Consider the following 24,383-nt stretch of genomic DNA (forward strand, 5'->3'; position numbering starts at 1 on the left):
CAAAAAAGGGAAACCACCAAAAACCATATTCAGGGCTGTCGTCAGTGGGGTTCGAGCCCACCATCTCCCGAATACAAGCTAACAGCTATGTGACCTAAACTACATAGCCAAGTAGCTCAGTAAATCCAGTATAAATGGCTGAAAAATCTTCGTCTTCCGCCATAGTAGAAAAAGGTTGGAAATATGTGATAAACAACTGTGTAAATGGCTTGTCCAGCATTTTCTTCTGTATATCACACCTTTTCTTTTCTACTGGTAAAAATTATAACAGCAACTGTTGCTGCACTGGCCCGCAGGTTGCAGGAGGTACAGACAAACATGATAGCACTTGCGATGGCTTTACGGGACCTGATATTTGAGTACCATGCACATTATTTTAACTATATGAAATGGTACAAAGCTTATATTCTTTAAAATCATTTATTATTATTATTATTATTATTATTATTATTATTATTATTATTATTATAATACCGGGAGGTACACCTCGACTCCGCACACTCAAAATAAGCGCCTTAATGAACTCCTCTGTCGACCCAAATGTGAAATTTCTACTACATAAAATTGAGACTTTAATTAGAAGATGTCACTACTGAAATATGAAGTAACTGTGTTATTGTAAATTTCCTAAACATTGAATTTCTCTTAGTTTTGTTTTGCTATACATCAAGAAGTTTGGACATTTTTCCTCAGATGTCACTACCAAAAAACTATGATCATGCACTCTGGTGCAAGGTAAAGGAAGTTGTTATTGAAAGAAATTTTGTGTTTATAGGTTTTCTTAACTTTCATTTGTTTTTTTTTATGTAATTCTAGGTTTGCAACACTACTGTCTCATTCTGCCAGTTTTGAATTTGGCCAATGAAAATTTTCTGATTTTTTCGGCCAATCACAGACTTCTTGTTCGGTTTTGTGTGAAACTTTTGGGTTCAGCCAATAAAATGAGAGGATATGTCCGGATTAGTCCAGAATTCTCTCAAACCTTCCCTGAGGGTATATAAACTGCGGCTTTTTCGGCTACCTTGGCTATCGATCGTCGTCTTTCTGAGTTTGTGTGTTAAGGCAGGAGACCTCTTTCTTCGGCCGGCAGAACATCTACCAGGTAATCGCCATGTAAACTTTATCTTTCCTGCTGTCTCCGCAAATGTATCCGAGGGGAAGGTCCGAATTTTTAACTATGTAACAAACTTTCTAAAATATAAATTTTCTTTCGGCTAATGTAAAAATGTAGTAAAGTCTTTAACTGTAAATCTGGGATGTCTGTCTGTTAGGTCATCAGCCCAGAGGCTGGTTGGATCCTCAAACAGCAACCACCAAAGGTTATGCGGTTATAAAATCTGGGATAGAGAGCGAGTTACCCTCTCGAGCTCCCCTTCATCTTGGTTTGAGGTGACTACGATTTAGTAACTTTTTTTTCTGTAATGTATTAAAGTGATTTCCATGCAAGCCCCCTCAGTAGTTTGGGACTAGCCCCAGTTTCATCGCCTGAGAGCCCTATAGGTTTTAATTTTTCATTATCTGGGAGTGCAGTGTACGCCTCCATTCAGTTTGTGTTCGGGCCGTTTATTTAACCTGTTCTTTTTTCGCAAAGGCCCAGTTGGTTGGGTACTAGATACCCCTGTGTAAAACTATTTCAATTTGTAAATAGTGCCTTTAGAGGGCAGAGATTGTAAGTTTCTGAAGTAATGTTGCCTTGAGTAGGCTGTAAGAAACTGAGAGCCTGTAAGCTCTTCTCTAAGTTTCCTGTAACACTGAAGGGTGCCTCTGGAAGGCTAGATATTATACTTTTGGGAGCAAGTGCTCTTGAATTAGGGGATTTCTGCCCTTGACTAAATTATTCCTCATTTTGAATTGTAAATTTTGTAAACTTGAGCTCGTAGTTCAGAAACTGTAAATCGAGGGCTTAAAGCCCAAAACTTGTTAAATTCCCTATTCTTGGGGTGTTCCACCCTTTTTTGGCATTGTACCTTAGATGATATCGTTATTTCACCTAGTGGAAATTTGTTAAGTCTTTTTAATATTGAAAGCAATATAACCTTTGTTAAAATTTTAATTCAATTCTTGATATTGTAGTTAGACCCATTCAAGCCCGCACCTTCTTTCACCAATCTGCATTCCACAGATACCACGGAGCAATTATTATTATTATTATTATTATTATTATTATTATTATTATTATTATTATTATTATTATTATTATTATTATTAGGTAGTTTCTTTCAATGGGAGCTTCCGTGGCTTAGACGGCAGCGCATCGGCCTCTCACCGCTGGATACTGTGGTTCAAATCCTGGCCACTCCATGTGAGATTTGTGCTGGACAAAGCAGAGGCGGGACAGGTTTTTCTCTGGGTACTCCAGTTTTCCCTGTCATCTTTCATTCCAGCAACACTCTCCATTATCATTTCATAGCATTTATCACTCATTAATATCACCTTGGGAGTGGCGACCCCATTGTAATAATAGCCTATATGGTTCATTCATTACATCCCTGACCCGGTCAAAGACTGGAAAACAGGTTGTAGGTTTTCAGTTTCTTTCAATGCATTTCTTCAAATTAAAATAAGTTTCCCTGTAATCGAGTTTTTGTCCACACAAATCGTATGAGGTATTTTGCTCATTGTCCACAACACAGTGTGAAATACAAGATGCAAAGTGGGAAGACCATGCGTAACAGTTTCGAGGAACTATGCTACTGTATGTGTTACCACCTGCAAGCCTAATACAAAGCACTTCAAATAACTAAAGAATATCAGTAACCGGCTAGCAAGTAACAGAGTAGGAATGCCAGTACTGCCTCGATAAACTGTTACAAAATTATCGCTGGTGGCTGTGCAGGAGTGTGCGCTTAAGAGAGCTCCTATGCTTCCTAATATCCATTGGCCAATCAGAAACTCCCCACCTTCCCTTGGTTTTGCTGAGACTTGTTACTTTTGTATTACGGTCCCTGGTGGAATATAATATTTCTGGAACAGCTTACTCTGATGGAATAGGTATATTATCAAATTACGATATGTAACTCCCATATCCACTTACTATCCAACCCCATTGAGAAATAATAATAATAATAATGTTATTTGTTTTACGTCCCACTAACTACTTTTTAAGGTCTTCGGAGACGCCGAGGTGCCGGAATTTAGTCCCGCAGGAGTTCTTTTACGTGCCAGTAAATCTACCGACACGGGGCTGTCGTATTTGAGCACCTTCAAATACTACCGGACTGAGCCAGGATCGAACCTGCCAAGTTGGGGTTAGAAGGCCAGCGCCTTAACCGTCTGAGCCACTCAGCCCGGCCAATTGAGAAATAGGACAAGGGTTGCACATATATACATTTTACAGAATTCTACTAGTATTCTCTTGCTATTACATTCTGTTAATGTTGTATATATAAAAAAAATGGCTCACTCACCATTAAAGAGAGATTCTCCAAAGACTAGATAATAAAGATCCTTGTTGACACCCACTTCTTGAAAGATTGCTAATACTGCAACAGGGTCCACACCAGATATAAGGGATGAGAACACCATGGCATCTATGAGCGTGAGCGAGTAGGACCTCTCTTCATCCACAGGTATGGCTCCCACAGTACCCAGCTCCGACAGCCCATACAGGATGAACCCTGCCACCCACAAGCACAGGCTACAGATTGATGTAAGGCTCACTGAAGATCTAGACTGTTGTTATGAAGACATGCCACCACTTACCTATAGAGAAGGTATTCCAGAGAGTTCCCTGCAACATGGATATCAGTATCACAAGCTAACAGCAGGATTTCTGAGCCATTCCATGGAAACTGAACACATAGCATAAAAGTTTTGTGTTACTTCTGTTTCACAATCTCCCGTGCTTCTGCATCATCATTGTGTATCACAAAAACCATACACTGAAATTAATTTATAATCTTGCTATAATTGGTGTACCAAATATTGTCTTGAGCAAGTCACTCTAATACAGGGTGTTTCTGAATTATACAAAACTTTCTCTCTGGTAAAAGAGATATATGGTGGAAGGAAAGCCCCAGAGCACATATGGTGCTACAATTTTAAAATAGTGTCTTACAGTAGAGAAGAATTCATAGTAGAATTAATGTGCATAGCTGCCTACTACACCTAACAAAATTCATACCAACAAAGAAACTTGAGTGCTCAAATTCTCACCTTATATCCTATACAAAAGGAGCAATTCTGGAGTGTGGAATCAACCTTAGGTTGAGCTCCAAGCTCCAATAATGTGTGAAAGAAGACAACCACACTTTTGATCCTGTAGTGTACAGTAAGCTCTTTACTTGACCCCTAACAGAAGTCCGTCAGATCAATATGATGAGCATGTGGTCAATGTAAAGGGATTTGGATTACAGCAACATACGGTAAGGTAAGGGTGTATTATGCCCGAAGGCAGGTCTGAACCTCTGCAGATGTGTGCCTGAGCTGGAGTTTATGTACAGTAGGGTGGCTAGCTCCTTTCTGCTCCTCCATTCCCTTGCCCCCCCACCAACAGTGCATGGCAACCCATCTAAATCTTGACCACGCCCAATGTTGCTTAACTTTGGAGATCTCATGGAATCTGGTGTTTCAACATGGCAGCATCAAACGAGGGCAAATCAAAAAGTAAGTTACACTAGCCAATGTGAAGCAAGCTACAGTAACTGCTGACACATCCGATAGGAAGGATGGTGTGATATCCCGTCATGTTGTGTGTTCAGATCAGGCTAGGCACAATGGTGTGTCAACTGGATGTTCACTCCAAATTGGAGGCACATGCAACAATCAGATTTCTATGGGCTAAACGGCTCAATTGCATGGATATTCGTCATGAAATCACTGCTGTATATGGTGAGCATGCAATGTCTCGCCCAGGTATTGTAAAGTGGTGTAAGCAATTTGATGCCGGACGGACGGATCTCACGGGCGAATATTGCTTAGTCAGGCCCACAACGTGCATTACCATTGCAAATGTTGACCGTGCTGATGCGATCATTACAGACAACTGGCACGTAACACTGCAGGAAATTGCCAGCATGCTGAACATTTCGTATGGCAATGTGTTCTCCATTGTTCACCAGCACCTTGGATTTTGTAAACTATGTCAAAGATGGGCCCACATCTGCTCACCGATGTTCATAAGGGACAAAGTTTCTAATCGTCATTGGCATTTTTGCAATGGTATTATGTGGAGGGCAATGAGTTTCTGTGGCGAATCATCACAGGGGATGAAACGTGGGTCCACCACTTCACTCCCGAAATAAAGAGAACATAGATGGAATGAGTGCACACCACATCACCACCACGAAAGAAGGCCAAGGTCCAACCTTCAGCAGGAAAGGCAATGGCGACAGTGTTCCTTAACCCGGAGGGTGTGGTACATGTGGAATTTATGCCAAAAGGTACGACAATCAACTTGGCTTGAACCGGTGGCATAAGGTAATTAAAGAAAAGTGGCGGGGAAAATTGAGCACTGGTATAATTTTGTTGCACGATAATGCAATGCCAAATGTCAGAACTGCTGCAGTGATTTAAGTGGGAGGTACGGCAACAATCTCCATACAGTCCTGACTTAGCGCCATGCAATTATTATGTGTTCGGTAAGCTGAAAAAGGATCTCAGTCGACAACGATTCTGAAATGATGAGGAGGTGAAAGCAGTTGTCTCCAGGTGGTTACAGAGCACTGGAGGTGACTTGTAAGCATCCGGAATCGAAAAGTTGGTTGACCGTTCCAAGAAATGTTTACTGTCTCTTGAGGACTGTGTGGAAAAGAACTTTCATTGTACATTGTCACAGCCATGCTGCCTATGTGTAGATGGTTTCATAAAGGGCCATAACTTGGAAGAATAACTTACTTTTCGATTCGCCTACATATATTTTCACCAAACATTGTTGTGACATGAGACTACAATGCTCTATCATCTCGAGCAATTACATGATGTAAATAATATGCAGAAACTTTTCTAAGAAAATAGGTGAAGTAAATACTTTCCAAGATGTCCCAATGTAAAAAATTAAATAATTGAAAAGGAGGTTCAACCTATTCAATACTTAAAAGAAAGAAATGCAGTAATCACATTCCTATTTAAATGGGACCGGTTTCGACCTTAGTCCAGGTCATCATCAGCCGTAAAAACATGTACAATGTTTATGAATATTGGAGGTCAGTTTCACACTCTGATAGGCACAAAGACACGACACCACATTCTGTCATGCACAAAGTCACAACAATATCAAATTAATATACGAAGGTCAAAAATAACTTGAAGTCGCAGACGAATAGATTTGTAGTAGAAAGCCGCCAGCTCCTGGTGATCAGCGCGGCACATTCAAGGTCATGCGCTGCGGTCGAACGCCAAAGTAGAGTGGAGAATGTTTTGAAGGTCCAGAATTTGTCACGGTTGCGGGAAGTTAAGTACGTATATAAAAATATACGATGCAAATCAGTATAATTGAATGAGTACTTGTACTCCTGCTAAGTTCTTGGAAAAATTACCCTCTAATCAGTTTGGTAAAATGTCTGCACTGATTGATGAGGGATGCTGCAACACATCACACCGATAAATTAAGTAGTCCCTCATGGGTTGTGTATAGATAATAATCCAGAATAGTGATTGCAGAGAATTTCATGTCAAAATGCAGCCAGTTCCATTCTCTGAGCATTCACACTTAGTGAAAAATCATGGGTCTCAGTTCAATCTGTCATTACTGAGCTTACCTCATCTTAACTGAAGCATATTTACAAGGGCAAGGAAATCTTCCATTTTTCCACCTGTCATGGCCTTTCTTTCTTTAGCTGAAACCATTTTAGGTTTGGGTTAGTTATAATTTTAAATAGAACGTATTATTTTTATCTAAGCATTTCCTGATTCATCAGTTATGTGTATAGAATTATGTTTGATTGTTTAGTCCAAACATTTAATGTAATGTTTGTTTATATGATATTGTCTTTGCACCTGGATATTTGACAGTATATTCTATGATTTATAGTTAAATTTAATTTCAATATTTTCCCTTTCCTTTGTGTTCTTTTAGCTGCTTGTTCTGTTATTTTTGTTTTGATTCTAAACTTTGAGTCAAAATGCAACTGGTCTATCTACTGTACGTAGTTGGAGCCAATCTATGTTGTAGATGTATAAGTAAATAATAATTCTTTCTACTTCAATATCTTTTACAGGAATTCATCATATTGTTGCTTTCCTCCTTAAAACACCATTAATCACCACTACATATCCATGCCATGCCAAATGATCGATTCAAGGAGACCACTCACCCAGGCTTCGTTGCCACCAGAATCATTACTGCTGCAGTGGTCATTACTGACTTCAATGAAGGAAGAGCAGTATGTTAATGACACCATCTCCAAAGTTGGTTGCCATATTTGCAATCACATAATTCTCAAAAACTAAGTACTTCAGATATTCCTCTTCAAAAAGCTGTACTATGAGTTGTGGAAATCTTTAAAGTATTTCAGAAACACCCTGTAGATTAAACATAAATTCCACATTTATCTCTAGCACTATGTAACTGGCATTTGTTAGACTGAAACACAGCAAAACATTCTGTTACTATGTAATCACTAGAGCCCAAATTTTTATGCATTAATAGATTAGAATGCAAACTTACTGAAGCGAGTAGCAAGAAGTATAGTCTACCTTCACAACGACTATGCTATGAGGTTTGCATAAATATTAGGGGTATGGCCCATCAGAACCCCTATAATTTATGTTACTCTTGCTACACTATGGAAGAGCAGGTGGCCGACACTTCCTGTTAACGAAATTAGTTTGCAGTCCAACCTGTTACTGCATAAAAATCTGGGCTTTAGTAATCACATAATAGGGTGGCAAATGAAAACTGAAAATAGTCTACATAATAGATAACGAATCATCACACAGAAATGCTATGAAAGTACAGAATTATAGACAGTGTGGAATATGAAATTCCTGTGAAAATAAAACTGTTAATTTTAGTTGTCAGATGAGATGGTAAACAATACTTCATTTTTTAAATTTCATTTTCCATGTACATCGAACCTGCCCTAAAGGACACCTTTATTCAGCAGACACCTCCCTATATGGACATTTTTCTATGGAAATGATTTTATTTCACATAAGGCACATGTTAAATAAGCCTCATTTAAGTGGACATCATTAGTCTCAACCACTAGTCTTAAGCGGACACTTTCTTTACACGGGGCTATGTCATTCTTTCTCTTAAAAACATTCTGCAGACATACAGGAAATCCTTTTGAATGTTTGTACTATTTTGTGTCCAAGGAAAACAGAAAGAAACGTACATAGGAATGCTGAAGTAGCCTTGAAGTTACTGGTAATTATTCTGTACAGGACTCTTTCTAAACCTTTCATTAGGGTTGTCTTGTGTTCTAATTAGTGTACATTCTGATAATTCTAGTTGCTCAGGAATGTTGCTAATGATTGTTTACTCACAACTTACCACGGTATTTACCAGCACATATTGCATCATTCCATTCATAACTCAGATTGTCGCTGATGAGGTTGAGGTCATGTGGTTCAATTAAACTCTGAGGAAAATAGGAATTGATAGCATTTCAATTGCCCAGGAGGAGGAATGAGCATGTTTAGTCTCGAGATAAGAAAAAAATGTAATTCAAAAAGACATTCAGTGAGGAAAGCTTCCTGAAAATTTAACTCCAGGAAAACACAATTGTGAGGAATAAAAATGGTAATTTAAGTGAGTGGGAGGAAAATATGAATCGAAGAATGAAAATAAAGTGGGAGTCAGTTTTTGCAGAAGTGAACATTGCGGTAAATGAGTGATTCAAATATGTTCGAGCAAAAAAACTGAGTGAGTGGGCCAATACAATAAAAAGCATGAGAAATCGCAAATAATCTGAAAGTTGAGGTTAATTCAGTAAAGAATTTTTGTGTCACACTGGTTCATTATTCCCTTTTTGAGAATATCACAGTAAAGAAGGTAAGGTAAGGTAAGGGTGAATTCTGCCCGAAGGCAGGTTCGAACCTCTGCAGAGGTGTGCCTGAGCTGGAGTTTACACATGGTAGGGTGGCCAATTCCTTTCCGCTCCTCCTTTCCCCTACCACTCACCAACAGCGCTTGGCAACCCATCCGAATCTTGACCACACCCAATGTTGCTTAACTTCAGAGATCTCACAGGATCCGGTGTTTCAACCCGGCTATGGCCATTGGCACAGTAAAGAAAAATGTGCTATATTTGTACACCCAGCTAAATGATAACTTCACGAAGCTGTAATGAATGTAAGGGCTGTAAAATCACTTGTAATATCTCCCAGGCAAGTTTTTAATTAGAAATTATAATTAGAATAATCAAAATAAAGGCATATGCTTATATTAAAGATGGATGTTCTTTGACGTTAAAGTGTTTGATAAATCTTTACAATCTTGTAGTGGACACGTCTCTTAACGAGACATTTTTCCACTGAACTGACAGTGCCCACAGAAGAGAGATTTGACTGTATAACAAAGCCATATGTAACTTAATTCACAATCATGATAACAAACAAACTACTTCAGCAAGTACATTAAAATGTGCAAAGTATTCAGTGGAATTAATTTATCTTCCAAAACTTATCTTCTAATTTGGTAGACCATACTTGCCTTAATGTCATCTAAATCAGCCAGTGAACAATGCTATAGATAATCAGCAGGCAACTATCAGGGTAGTAAAGTGAAATTCAAGGAGGGTAACATTCTTTTTGCAAATCTACAATATCATGCTCTCTTGCATTGAGCGGAAATTGAAATAGGAAAAGGTTGCCATAATTAAAATTACAAGGCAGGAGGATTGCATATAAACAGGGAATAACTTTCTCTTTCTCTTCACATGTTCAGCTGCATACAACTCTCAGCCATCCTATGTTTCATGCGTCTTCATTCAGCTCTATTGTGGGCGGCTAGTCCTGCAAGATTGCTCATCATGATCCAAACAGAGCTTTTCATTCCATGTTTGCCATTTCTCTTACTCTATTGACCTGAGAGGCCAATGCCAGTACTACAGCAATAGCCCAAGTCAGCCTGCATTAGCTTACAGCATGATGTCACTTCACAAGTGAGCTTAGCCAAGCCAACTTATATGGTTTAATAATGTTATTTGCTTTATGTCCCACTAACTACTTTTATGGTTTTCGGACATGCTGAAGTGCCAGAATTTTGTCCTGCAGGAGTTCTTTTATGTTCCAGTAAATCTACCCACATGAGGCTGACTTATTTGAGCACCTTCAAATACCACCAGACTGAGCCAGGATCGAACCTGCCAAGTTGGGGTCAGAAGGCCAGCGCCTCAACAGTTTGATCCACTCAGTCCGGCAATCTTTTTTAAGGGTCAATGAATACTAATCTTTTTTTTTTTACAAGTTGTCTTATGACACACTGACACAGATAGGTCTTCTGGTGATGATGGGATAGGAAAGGGTTAGAAGTGGGAAGGAAGTGTCCATGGCCTTAATGAACGTACAGCCCCATCATTTGTTTGGTGTGAAAATAGGGACTCATGGAAAACCAACTGCTGCTGATAGTGGGGTACGAACCCACTACCTCTCGAATGAAAGCTCACACGGCCAACTCGCTTGGTAATAGATAATTAATTTTTACTGGAGTGTTTCTTACTACCCAGCATATGAAATATTATTTGAAACTTACTGTTTTCATCTAATTTCAAGTTACTGTTCTGCATGTGTTAAAAAATCTTCATTGTCAAATGAAAAGCATTCTGTAATAGGTTTGCTGTAAATGTCTCTTTGCTGTAAACTCCTGCTAGCCTGAAATAATGTAGTGTCTACATAAGCTACAGTGAGTCAGATGTTCTGCTGTGCTCCATTATGCAAAACAGTCTCGAAGTAAGCACCACAACTAGCATGAGCTGTCCAGTGTGGTGAGTCGGGTAGGGCCAACATTAAACTTGACCAAGCTAGAAATATGGCAAGTAGGCTCAGTGCATGACTCTTTTCAGTGATAGTCATGCCAGTATCCGCTTTGACACTACCTAACTGGTTCCTCTTTTGCCACCCCCCATTTTGAGTAAGACTTCCTTTTCCAGGGATGTACTTCTCATTATGTAGCTACAGTAGAATAGCTTTTAGTCTGACTATACTCCCTTCCAAGGAGATTTTTGGTTTGACCAGATCCAAGATTTTTTAGTTACTAATTCTGGCTTTCCACAGTATTCTCAGCACATGTTAACATCAAAGCACTACACATCAATTCTTTTCCTGTCAGCTTTCTTCAAAGTTTTGCAACCACAGGTGGTTACAGGAAAATTATTCAGTACTTGCAAATGCTAGATAAGAACCCAACTAAAACTGCATTTTCCATAAAACATAAACTGTGCAGCATGTCTCCCTTTATAAATTTAGATTAATCTGATTGTACCACAGGACTGTTATTAAACTGTTGAGGAAATGTAGATTTTTAAAATATGTCAATATGATGATAGATGATAATCTCTTGTTATATGACTGCTGTAAAAGCCTATCTCACTAGAGTTTTGTAACAATACAGACAAGGATATACTGTGGAACCAAGAATTTCTTTATTTGATCTGTTATGTATTGATTATGACATATGCAGATGTACATTACAGGACTGTGAGTGAATGTAGGGCGGACTTAAACAATGTTGCGAGATGGACAGCAGACAATTATATGAATGTAAATGGGATGAAAATTCAAGTTGTAAGTTTCATCAAGAGGAAAAGTCCTCTCAGTTTTAATTATTGTGTGGATGGGGTGATTGTACCTCATGGAGAACAATGTGTGCACCTAGGTGTTAATATAAGGAATCATATTAATGAGGTTGTTAAGAAAGGTTACAGATCTCTTCACATAGTTATGATAGTATTTAAATTCTAACAATCAATCAATCAATCAATCAATCAATCAATCAATCAATCAATCAATCAATCAATCAATCAATCAATCAATCAATCATCCATCAATCAATCAATCAATCAATCAATCAATCAATCAATCAATACTGATCTGCATTTAGGGCAGTCGCCCAGGTGGCAGATTCCCTATCTGCTGTTTTCCTAGCCTTTTCCTAAATGATTCCAAAGAAATTGGAAATTTATTGAACATCTCCGTTGGTAAGTTATTCCAATCCCTAACTCCCCTTCCTATAAATTAATATTTGCCCCAGTTTGTCCTCTTGAATTCCAATTTTATCTTCATATTGTGATCTTTCCTACTTTTATAAATGCCACTCAAACTTATTCGTCTACTAATGTCATTCCACGCCATCTCTCCGCTGACAGCTCGGAACATACCACTTAGTCGAGCAGCTCGTCTTCTTTCTCTCAATTCTTCCCAGCCCAAACATTGCAACACTTTTGTAACGCTTCTCTTTTGTCGGAAATCACTTGGAACAAATCGAGCTGCTTTTCTTTGGATTTTTTCCAGTTCTTGAATCAGGTAATCCTGGTGAGGGTCCCATACACTGGAACCATACTCTAGTTGGGGTCTTACCAGAGACTTATATGCCCTCTCCTTTACATCCTTACTACAACCCCTAAACACCCTCATAACCATGTGCAGAGATCTGTACCCTGTAACACTGATGATGGACCTTAGTGTCCGAAAACCGGTTACGTTTAAAAAAAGTATGTGCTGATACGACTGTATATAATTAATAATAATAATAATATTAAAATAACTACATCAGCACTGTTAATAAGAAATGGCTTTGATATTTTATAATGACTATAACAGGACATAAAATGGTAACTAGCACAAGCAAGGCAGGCCTTTCTTAAGAAACTTGCTCACTTCGAACATTGATATATGAGTTAGAAAGAAGTTTTTGAACTGGAGTGTGGCACTGAATGGAAGATAATAAACTGGCTCAAAAAGAAAGAGAATAGAAGCTTTTGAAATGTGGTGTTGCAGAAGAATGCTGAAGGTGAGGTGGGTGGATCAAATCATGAATGAAGAGATAATGAACTGAATTGGTGAGAAGAGAATGATTTGGTGAAATTTGATGAGAAGAAGATAATGATAGGACACATCTTAAGACACCCAGAACTTATTCAGTCAGTTTTTGAGAGACATGTAGGCAGTGAGAATGGTAGGGACAGACTGAGGCAGGAGTATGACAAACAGATTAGAGCAGATGTAGGGTGTAGTAGTTATGTAGAAATGAAAAGGTTAGTACAGAATAGGGTATCATGGAGAGCTGCATCAAACAGTCTATGGACTGATGGCCCAAATAACAACAACATTATAAACTGAATCATAGCTGATTAGCAAGGTCATTAAAAATAATTTAAAGATACCTAGTAATTAAGGTGCATACCTTGAGTCAAATCACTGTCCTACCCTGGAGTTCAAAACAAAAATAGACATAACTGAGAGAAAAATAAAAAAGAGCACAGTAAAATATTCTTACCACAACAGCAAAGAGCAACACACTTCCCAGGTTATCAGCAAAGGATCGATCATGAAGTGAATATGCAGATTCCAAGATCACTCTGCAAAGGATAAAGCCAAGAACTAAGGTTAAAGTCTAAAATAGTTTTCAAAATAAACACATTTATTTTTGTTACTAGCCTTGTACAGAGACACTGAACAAAAACTACCCCAGTCCAAAAAATAATTCTAGTTCTTTAATTATCATTTTCTGGCTCAAAATCGTGTACAGTATTTGACATGATGACATTTGGAGTTTTAAAGTCATCTGACACTAAGGATATCGGTCTTTGAATACTGCAAGTGGGTTGAAAGGAGCAGTAGTATGTTATCTGCTGTGCAATCAGTGTACTTTTTTAATCTTTTATATTCTATTTACCAATAAACAGTGCAAGTACTGTACCAACAGAGGCATAATGAGTGGGGGGGATGGGGGGTGGGGCAGATGTTGTTGAAATGTCATCTTTTCCCCTTAGCATTAGAACGTTGCTCAGTAGTATAGAAATTCATTCTGCAATATAATGAAGAATTTTATTTCGCATTTTTTGTTGATTTGGGATGACTGGTCATTATTTCACCTTTTAATAAGGTTTTAGGTCAATATATACAGTAGCATTCTGAAGAATTTTAATATCTTATAAATAAAGTTGTTCGTGTCTGTCTGTTTGTTTGTTCCACCATCACGTCGAAACGGCTGGATAGATCTCAACCAAACTTCACATTTAGAGTATACTCACCCCAGGAAAGGTTTCGATATGCATATCATTTTAAAATCTTTGAAAAGGCAGGGGTTTTATACGAAAACCGTTTTTCTCTTATACTATTATAGGCAAAATATCGAATTTGTCGTATAAGGACAAGACAAAGCTCAGTTTAATCCTCTTGACGCAAAGAACAAAACTCGGTAAGCCCTATGGGCCCGAAAACCATGTTTTAAGGCCCTAAAACCAACCGTTACGGAGATATTGGCACCACACTACCCCTGCTCTAGGAATCGGATAAAGAAATGAACTGCCGTAACCATGGCAATGTCAGCTCCAGGATTCTAGAGCAGTGAGATTATGTATGTACGTTTGAGCATAGCTGCCAACCAAAATTGGTACAAATAAGACTTAATATCTGGAAAAAAATATGCTGTTGTGTAAGGCACTCATAGGACTCCTTTGGGCGGGGATGGAAAGGGGGTGAAGTACGAGTATACAAATCTTACTATATATAGAAATGGAAGTGTGTGTGTAAATGACACATCTCCTCCTAAACCACTGGAGCAATTTCAACCAAACTTGGTACACGTATTACTTACTATCGGGAGACGAGTACTGTGGGGGGTAAGCCATCCCTAGCGCCCTTAAGGGAGAGGGTCAGGGGGGGTAGTTACAATAATAATCGAGAATAGTGTCGAATTCATAGTTACAAGTAACAACTCTCATTATTGTTCCGTATTGAAGATGACGTTAGGCATAGATATCAAGTATAATTTAATAAAAAACCACCTATTCAATACTTTCCACATTTAATGTGGTTATTATCTACATGATTTTATGTAGACTTATTTGGTCAAGTACATATTTCACCCATTATTTTGGGCATCTTCAGCCTGTAAACAACCTTTAGGTCAAGGTTTGGGACCTTTTTAACCAATATAAACATACCAATATATACACTATATACAATATATACATTATATACAATATATACAAACATAAATCAATACAGTTAAGTTTTTTGGTCCTAATCTATCTAATATGAAAAATGTCCAAAACTAAAATGGATCTTCTTTTCGGTAAAGAGGATTGCATTTCGGGGTTTATGTGACCCCTATATCATATTAAGTTCTTGACGTACCGTGTCTGGTGACAGGATGTGTCGTCAACAATAAGTGGAGATTTGAACTGATTGTTGCTTGTAGGTTGGTCAAGATTGAAAATATAAATTTAAATTAAATGTGTTTTAACTTGGCAGTTCTATTCTGGTTAACTTAAAAGGTTCAAAAATAAAAATAAAATGAAATGGATCTTCTTTTTTTAATTCATAAGTCTTGAGAAAGGGTGATATTAAAACTGGGGCTTATTTGACCCACGATTTTCATTTTCATGTTCTTGACGTAACTAATTTTTAAATGTGTTGTCATGCACAAGTGGAGATTTAAAAAGCCGATTGTTGTAGGTAGACTGGTCAAGTACGTTGTGAATGAAACTGTTAGCATCTTGACTTTGGGTCTCATGTAACGTCAAGGAATTGACAAGAGTACAATATTAAGCTGTTTCATAGTTTTAGGCTGCTGCTTAATTGAGAAGAAACATCCTAGACACTTGATACAGTCTTGTGTGACAATTGTTCCTGTTGATGTGTTGCTTGGTCTTTGGGAGGGATCTTAAGAATATTTGTTCAATTAATACTAGATGGACCTGTCTGTTCCGGCAGTGCCTGTCTTATCACCATTTCTACTCCTGGTGGTGTACGTCAAGAACATGAAAATGAAAATAGTGGGTCAAATAAGCCCCAGTTTTAATATCACCCTTTCTCAAGACTTATGAATTAAAAAAAGAAGATCCATTTCATTTTATTTTTATTTTTGAACATTTTAAGTTAACCAGAATAGAACTGCCAAGTTAAAACACATTTAATTTAAATTTATATTTTCAATCTTGACCAACCTACAAGCAACAATCAGTTCAAATCTCCACTTATTGTTGACGACACATCCTGTCACCAGACACGGTACGTCAAGAACTTAATATGATATAGGGGTCACATAAACCCCGATATGTAATCCTCTTTACCGAAAAGAAGATCCATTTTAGTTTTGGATATTTTTCATATTAGATAGATTAGGACCAAAAAACTTAACTGTATTAACTTATGTTACCCATCTTAAGAGTTCGTTAATGTTTGTATATATTGTATATAATGTATATATTGGTATGTTTATATTGGTTAAAAAGGTCCCAAACCTTGACCTAAAGGTTGTTTACAGGCTGAAGATGCCCAAAATAATGGGTGAAACATGTACCTGACCAAATAAGTCTACATAAAATCATGTAGATAATGACCACATTAAACGTGGAAAGTATTGAATAAGTGTTTTTTTTATTAAATTATCCTTGATATCTATGCCTGAATTCATAGTTTTCGGGGTCGCTGAGTTGAAAAGCAATACTCTAGAATTTTTTAAAGTCTAGTCCCCTTTTAGGTGAGGAGCAAAGGGGGGGGGGGGGGGGTGAGATATAGAAATAATTAAAAACAGTTTCGAATCCATAGATTTCAGGGTCTCTGAGATGAATAGTATTACTCCGGATTTTTTGCAAGTCCAAGTGGGGAGCGAAGGGGGTGAGAGATAAAATTAATCGAAAAACTACATATAAAAATATTATCTTCTTCTTCTTAGTATATATATAAATTGATGTATGTGTGTGCGTGGGTGTGTAAATGATAAATCTCCTCCTAAACCACTGGAGCAATTTCACCAAACTTGGTACACTTATCAATTAGTATCAGGGTATTAGTATTAAGGTAAGACACCCCTAGCACCCTTATGGGCAGGGGGCGAGGGGGGTGGTATAAAAATAATCTAGAATATTATTGAATCCATAGTTTTCGTGGTAGCTGAAATAATTAGTGACACTCTGAATTTTTTAAAATTCATGATCAGCGAGCCCCCTTTGGGGTGTGGGTGAGGGAGAACGAGATATAAAAATAATCGAAAACAGTGTCGAATCTACAGTTTTCTGGGTCACTGAGATTAATGGTGACAATCCAGATTTTATATCTCTTAGTGGTGGAGGGCGGGAGGGGGACAGTCTCATCGACAGTTGAAATCCTGTATATCGATTCTATAGTGCGACGGCTAAATACATATAGTTATCACTTATTAATTTTTGACAGGATCAAATACTTCCCAGTCGATTCGAGCTTTCATAAGGACGAAGTTTTACTCGAAAATTAAATAATCTAAAACTTGAAATCAAACACATATAAATAATTTTAAAACTACATAATAGATCATAACATATCAATCTGCAAGTCAAAAAGGAATTCTATAAAAATTCACATCACACAGAACTAACTGGTAATGCAAATCTTAAAGGTAAATAGTCAGAAACTATCCAGGCAACGCCGGGTACTACAGCTAGTAATTTTATCATGTTTTTTTTAACTTAAGCATGCATTCTTTCTCAGACTGATAAAAATCCACCAGTGACAATGTATTACCCTGCAACGAACAAAAGAACCTACGCAAAGCTCACTTCCCCGCGCATTCTCTCTGAGTGGATGTCTGACATCATAGAGAGTAGTGGAGGGGGCCACATGCTGTCTGACCACTGTACTGTGCACACTGTGAAGCACAGTTACACAAGAGTTTCGCTGTCTCTTCTGTATCCGTTTTAGCGCTCTTGTTGTTTTGTCAGTTTTATTCACATTTTTTTCTTTAGTTGTAGTAATTGTAGTCCTATAATTCCTTTGCATGTAGCGTGTACTGTATTGGTAAATGTTTTTATGTATATAGTGTTGAACAGTGTTACCTAGCGACCTTCAAGGGTCATTACTCATTACGGAGCACATTAACCAGGTGAATAAACTAAATTCTTGACTGTGTAAACAACAGAATTAGAAGTATCGGCAGTTGCGCAACTGGTATGCCAAAAAAAAAAAAACACACACACACACCTAAAGCCGCTCAGCAGCGAAATAATTGACAGCAGCCCAGTCTTTCGCCTATATAGTGTTGGGTATTATGTTATTCTAGTGAGAGTGTCATTTGAATGTACAGTAGTTATGGCTGCTACTTCGAAGTCTGGTAGCAAATCTGGACGGCCTGTAAGGGGACAAGCCAGAGAAATAGTATATAACGTAGCTGCTCACTTACGAGAACAGAAAACAGTTCATAAACTGAATTATAATGTAGTGGCTTGAACAAGTGAAGCAACAGGGGTTTCAAAGTCACTGGTGAAATGTATTTTAGCGGAAGGGAAGACTTCTATGGCCAAGGGTCATTTGCATTTTTCTACACCTGATGGCAAGAAAACAGTCCACAAGAAAAGGATCGAAACAGACGACTTCACAAAAGACGTGATACATCGGAAAATTAGCGAATTTTACGTAATGAAAAAAACTGTACCTACACTGGACAAATTGAAGCGTGTGTTAAAATTAGAAAAGATTTCTGACTGTAGTGGAGAGTATCTTCGACGGTTATTTTGTGTTGTTCATATAATGTCCTCTGTGTGTACGCTTATTGAAACAGTATATTTTTATTTTTATATTTTTAAAACTATGGGTTACAGCTTGGGTATTGTAAGCAGTTCCATTTAACTCAACGCTTAATACTTTTGGCCACTTTACATTTACTTTCGTTCTTTTAATTGCATTGTGTTTCCAGATTTAATGAAAGAATAACCTCAATCGAAGAGCCTGACTGCAGCTACTTGCAGTATGTGTTAACTCCAGCTTGACAGCCGGCATGTCTGTCAGCCAGCTGTGCGTGTGCTTGTCCTTGATTCGTCGGGTAACATCGAGATGAACCGAAACAAGCTGCGCGAACCCAAGTAGCCGAGGGTTCTTTTGTTTGTTGTCGGTTAATAAAAAAATATACAGTACAAGCAAACTGACCAGCAGTTGTTGTTAACTAAGGAATTTATAACTGTGACTCTTGTGTATCCGAGATATGTGCAGAAACGCAATACAGAACTCTGATGACTGGGAGAAAGTATTTCCTAACATGTCTCAACCACCAACCTTCGCACCTGCCCCTACAGCCATTCATTCACCCCTGTGTACCTTAAGGCGAAGCACAAATGGAAATGAGATGGGATTGGAAACAACAGTTAATTTTCCACTTCATTACAGAGTTATCCTCTGAAGTGTTTGCTACAGGTCTGTGCAAGAAAAATGCCAAAAGTGAAACACAGCAAAGTGATTTTTAAATCAGCTAGTGAATTTGGAAAAAAACATGTTTACAACAGATGGGCATGTTTTATTTTGTAAATCATGCAGTGTTAAAAGGAATTTACCGTATAGCAGCACCATCAGAAATTTGTCACGACTGCGAAGAACAAGATTTTACCAGGTTTTTCGGGGGTAAAGTGTTATCACTATATCCAGCAAATCATTATGTCCATATTATATATACTTACAAGTAAATTGGGAGATAATTATTTTTCTAAAAAGAAAATCTGTGCAGTGAATAGAACAGGAATATATTACTTGTAAATCCGTTGTTACAGTCAACAGAATTAAGTTTGGAAAAATATTCTTAAGTCATTTTTTATTTATTTCATAGCATTTTGCCATAAATTTAAGAGCATTTTATAGATCATTTTCAGTGACTTTTAGGTCAACAACATCTGCCCCCTACGGTAGTAATGAATATGATATGGGCCTACCTGCCAAAAACAAAACTGGATCCCCTTTGAAGAAACTGTATAAAACCTCTCAATAACACACAAATTTAACTGCAGCTGATGCAAGCAAAACTTTAATGTAGTTTATATATCCCATTAGTATATACAAAAGATTTACTGTAATATTACACAAATCAACAGAATTTTGAAAACTATTTTTATTTTTTTAAGAATTGATATACAAATCTTTTGTACACTCAATGTTCATAAAAATCAGACATCTTGAAAGACTAGAGATAGGAAGTTCATATTCACAGGACACGTGCATTAGTATGTTCTGAAGAAATGATTAGCATTTGAACCATGTTGGCCCTCAGGTTCAAGGTCCACATCGATACCACCACCAACTGGTGAAAGGTGCCTGCGGCTCTCGTTGTCACTATAAACCAAAGGTAATGGATCAGTGTGACTTGAGCAGACATGCAGAATGCCTCGCAGACGTATGACTGTCAGAACGGTACCGTCAAATGGGCGAGTTTGAAAGAGGGTGCATTATTGGCAAGAGAGAACGTGACGCATCCATCCAGGAAATTGCTGCTCATGTGGGACGAAGTGTGTCGGCAGTGCAACAGGTGTGTACAGAATGGTTCACAGAAGGCCGTAGAACATGACGAGATGAATCTGGTCGTACCACCCACACCACCCCTCAAGAAAATCGACACCCCATCCAAATGGCATTGCAGGACTAATCTGAGTCGTCCTCACCTCTAGTCAACAGTGCGACTATCAGGAGCGACAGTCCATCACCGTTAATTGGTCTGGGTTACCGGCGTGTCGTCCAGTTCTCCACCTACCTTTGACTAATGTGCATAAACATGCTAGACTGCAATGGTGTAAGGAACAACGTCACTGGGGACAGAAATGGCAGCAGATAGTGTTTTCAGATGAATCCAGGTTTTGTTTGTTTGAAAATGATGGCTGCATTTTGGTTCGCTGCAGACAGGGGGAGAGGCATCACATTGACTGCATTCGCACAAGACATACAGCACCAACTCAAGGTCTTATGGTATGGGGTACTACTGGGTACAACCACAAATCACAGTTTGTGCGTGTCCAGGGCACTGTGACCAGTTTGACCTACGTGACTGTCATCCTACGACCCGTAGCCATACCCTTTCTGAGGGACACCCCAGTGCCATATTCCAGCAGGACAATGTGCGACCACATGTTGGTGCATGAACATGTGCCTTCTTGTTGTCACAGGATGTCAGACTGTTGCCCTGACCCACCCGATCACGGGACTTGTCGCCAATAGAAAATGTGTGGGATATGGTGAAATGATGGGTGCGGCACTGTGAGCCAATGCCAACCACCAAATATGAACTGTGGAACCAGGTTGATGCAGCATGGATGGCTATACCTCAACGTGTCGATGCCATCCCGCATGGAACAAGTTATCAGTATCCATGGAGGATGCAGTGCTTACTAGGCAACAGGACACATGCTGAACCTAGGTGACTGAAATGCTAATCGTTTCTGCAGAACAAACTAATGAACATGTCCTGTGAATATGAACTTCCTATCTCTAGTCTTTCAAGGTGTTTTGTTTTTTATGAACATGAGTGTATAAGGGCCATTCAAAAAGAAACAAGCCAGAGGCAATAAAATGATAATCTATAGCGTTATTTCAAAAGTATTGCCCAGCACTGTTGAGGCACTTGTCTCACTGCGACACAAGGTGGTGAATGACCGTCTTGTAAAATTTCTGGGGCTGCGTTGTGAACCAGTTCCAAACGTACTGCTTGATGTCATCCAAGGTAAATCGATTGCCTCTCAGAGCCTTCTTTAGCTCACATTGGACTTTTTTGGGGTGGCAACGACGCTGCACGTTTCTACTGGAGACTGTCATTTTGACTCGGGTTCAAAGCAACCACTCACGACAGGAACTCATTCCCTTCCTTGGCACAGCGCAGCAGATGTTCAAGAGAGAGGTCCATATGACATGCTTTCTGTGCTAGTTGAATACTGTGAGGTATCCATTGGGCGCACTTTTAGTGAAATTTCAATTTGTCCTTAATGATGATGTGAACATTTCTGACGCTTACTCCGACCTCTATGGCAATGGCTGCTACCGTAACTCGCCCGTCTTGCATAATGGGGACATCCACCTGCTGGACAATGGTACTGGTAATGCAGTGTGGCGTTCCAGGTCATGCATCGTTGGTCAACAACATGCGTCCTTCCTTAAATCGCTTGTGCCATGCCTTGACCCTTGCAATGGACATGCAGTGCTCTCCATACGTTTGTGCCATTCTTCGATGAATTTTCGTTCCCCTCACTCCTTCTGCTTTCAGAAAACACTCTACACTCCTCTGCTCTTCTTTTGAAGCCTCCATTTCACTTTTTTTTAGCACGACTGGCTGCAGTGGACGATCAACGTGTGCACATCTCGCTCTGTCATCAAGTGGTGTGCACCCATGTCCCTCTAGCGGTGAGTGGTGAGTTTAGGACCTCAGCGCTCTTCTGCAGGCACTTGCATTACAATCCATTCAACGGTTTTCATGTTATGGCCTCCAGCTCATTTCTTCTTGAATAGCCCTCACATATTTTTAGAACTTTACTGTACTCACCATCGAGTCTGATGAAATTAGACCATTCAGCATGCTTTCTGGGATGCAAGGGTATTGGTAACTTCACCGACATCATTAAATTTAGACCTTTCACATTCGAAGCAGAGATGGCTCAGTTTACTGTATCTGCCTATGATTATACACCATTTTATAGGTAGTTCTTTATACGTTCTGGTTTCAAAAATGATCATTCGGCAGAAGAAACAGTAACAGGAAGAGACAAACAGGTAAAAAGTCATGAGTAAGTCTGGAACACTTGCAGTTTATTAAATCTAGGATGTGTGCTGTGAGAGTTTATATATTTGGCCTAGTTCAGTTAACCCTGGAACCGGCAAGCAGTTTACCTTCAACCGGCAAGCATTTAGATGAGTTTTGCAAGCAACTTTTAAAAAATTCATAAAAATGTTTTTTAAATTATTTTTACGTACAAGAAGTCATTTTATTCGAAAAAGGACGAAGAATACTATAGTAGGAAATTAAACTTACCAATTTAGTATCCTGAAGCAGTATGGACGAAGTATCCAACACACGCTAAGTATTCCAAAATAATCCGAAAGTTCTGGGCAATGTGTACATAAAAATTAATATTATATGACAATTTTACTATATATAATTGCACAATTTTATGCTGATTAAAAATATGTACAAAAGGTTTCACTACACTGAAGTATTGTAAAGTAAAATAGAACTGAAGTAACACAGGCACATCGCACCAAGATGTGAGTCTACTTAAGATTCATCCTCGCTACCTTCGAAGTGGCTCATCTTTCTTCCTGATTTCATAGGCCTCCAAACATGTTCTAATTTATGGTAGTACTGTTGATGGACATCACAATTACATCCTGGGCACCAGAAGTGGGTGCGTGACTTTTTCCTGAAGATGAACAGACAGGGCACAACCGTAGTTTCTTTCCTGGAAGGCGTACCAGCTGATGTCCCTTTTCTCCTGAAGGTCCAGGTGGAATGTTTTGAAGAGTTTCTTCATCTACAAGACCTTTGACAATACTAACCATAAATTCCTCCTGTTCAAGGGGTTTGTCGGTGTTCAAACTATAGAGTATGTAGGCATCAAACATTACCATCAGGTTATAGAATATTCCTTTCCAGTCGAAACGTTTTAGTGATGACTTCAGAAAAAAATGGAAATAAGTTATTTGTGATTTTGAAGTGTACCACTATTTTTCAATGTTGTTATTAGGGTTCAGACTCATATTTATAACTAGAGAAATGTTTTTTTTCATTTCTGATACTGTAACGTCAACCCATCTTTGCAGACGAGAATACGGACCCAGATTTCTGGAATTCATTTTATTTCGTATAATTTCCTGTGCATATGTATTTATAGTTTCAGTCACTAAAAGATTCCGGATAGCATAGGAGAAAAACAAACAGAAATATGTTAGAGGAGGACTGCTCCTTGGAGGGCAATTTTGTATACCTGCGTTTCGAACCTTGAACTTCTCTTCTACTTTTATTTCTGGCTCTGGAGGAAAAACTCTTGTCCACTTCGGTTCTGTTTGGTCAACAGCATTACCGTCATTATCATTATTATCATCAGTGGCTGGTCCATTGTGCTCCACATCATCGTCAATATCAATGTTGAAATCACTTAGCCTAGGCTCATATAACGTTCCACTACCTGACGAATTATTGTCAAAATTATCATCAATTCCTTCTAAAAGTACGTCACTATCATCTTTGCCGTCCAGATCAAACAAATAATTACGAATTTCACTACTTCCTGACAATTCACTCATTTTCCGCCACGAAAGCTAATGCACATCGGACAACCACAGCAAGCACAACAGAATGACCGTCTGCAAAGCGTTCTCGTTTTTCTACGTGTATACCACACACTCTGACACAATAAACTACTTCAGAATTGTGGTGTATTCATAGAGTAGAGTTTCCTCTTCAATATGATGCAAGATATGTCATAATGATGTTGAGTGTCAAGGCGCTATCTCGAAATTAGTCAGTGCTGGCGTAATGCATCTCGATAGAGACTCTG

General features: G+C 38.6%; 1 protein-coding gene across 1 annotated transcript in view; it reads right to left on the reverse strand.

Moving 5' to 3' along the window:
• LOC136873702 (probable Na(+)/H(+) antiporter nhx-9) overlaps positions 1 to 24,383 on the reverse strand; it is a 120,594-nt gene that overhangs the window by 47,787 nt on the left and 48,424 nt on the right. Inside the window, exons 6-8 of the mRNA XM_067146832.2 lie at positions 13,382 to 13,463; positions 3,703 to 3,730; positions 3,408 to 3,617 (exon numbers count right to left, since the gene is read on the reverse strand). Coding sequence (XP_067002933.2) covers positions 3,408 to 3,617; positions 3,703 to 3,730; positions 13,382 to 13,463 — 320 coding nt within the window. The remainder of the gene's footprint in view (positions 1 to 3,407; positions 3,618 to 3,702; positions 3,731 to 13,381; positions 13,464 to 24,383) is intronic.

This window comes from Anabrus simplex, chromosome 5, assembly GCF_040414725.1.
Source record: "Anabrus simplex isolate iqAnaSimp1 chromosome 5, ASM4041472v1, whole genome shotgun sequence".
In the NCBI taxonomy this organism is placed as follows: Eukaryota; Metazoa; Arthropoda; class Insecta; order Orthoptera; family Tettigoniidae; genus Anabrus; species Anabrus simplex.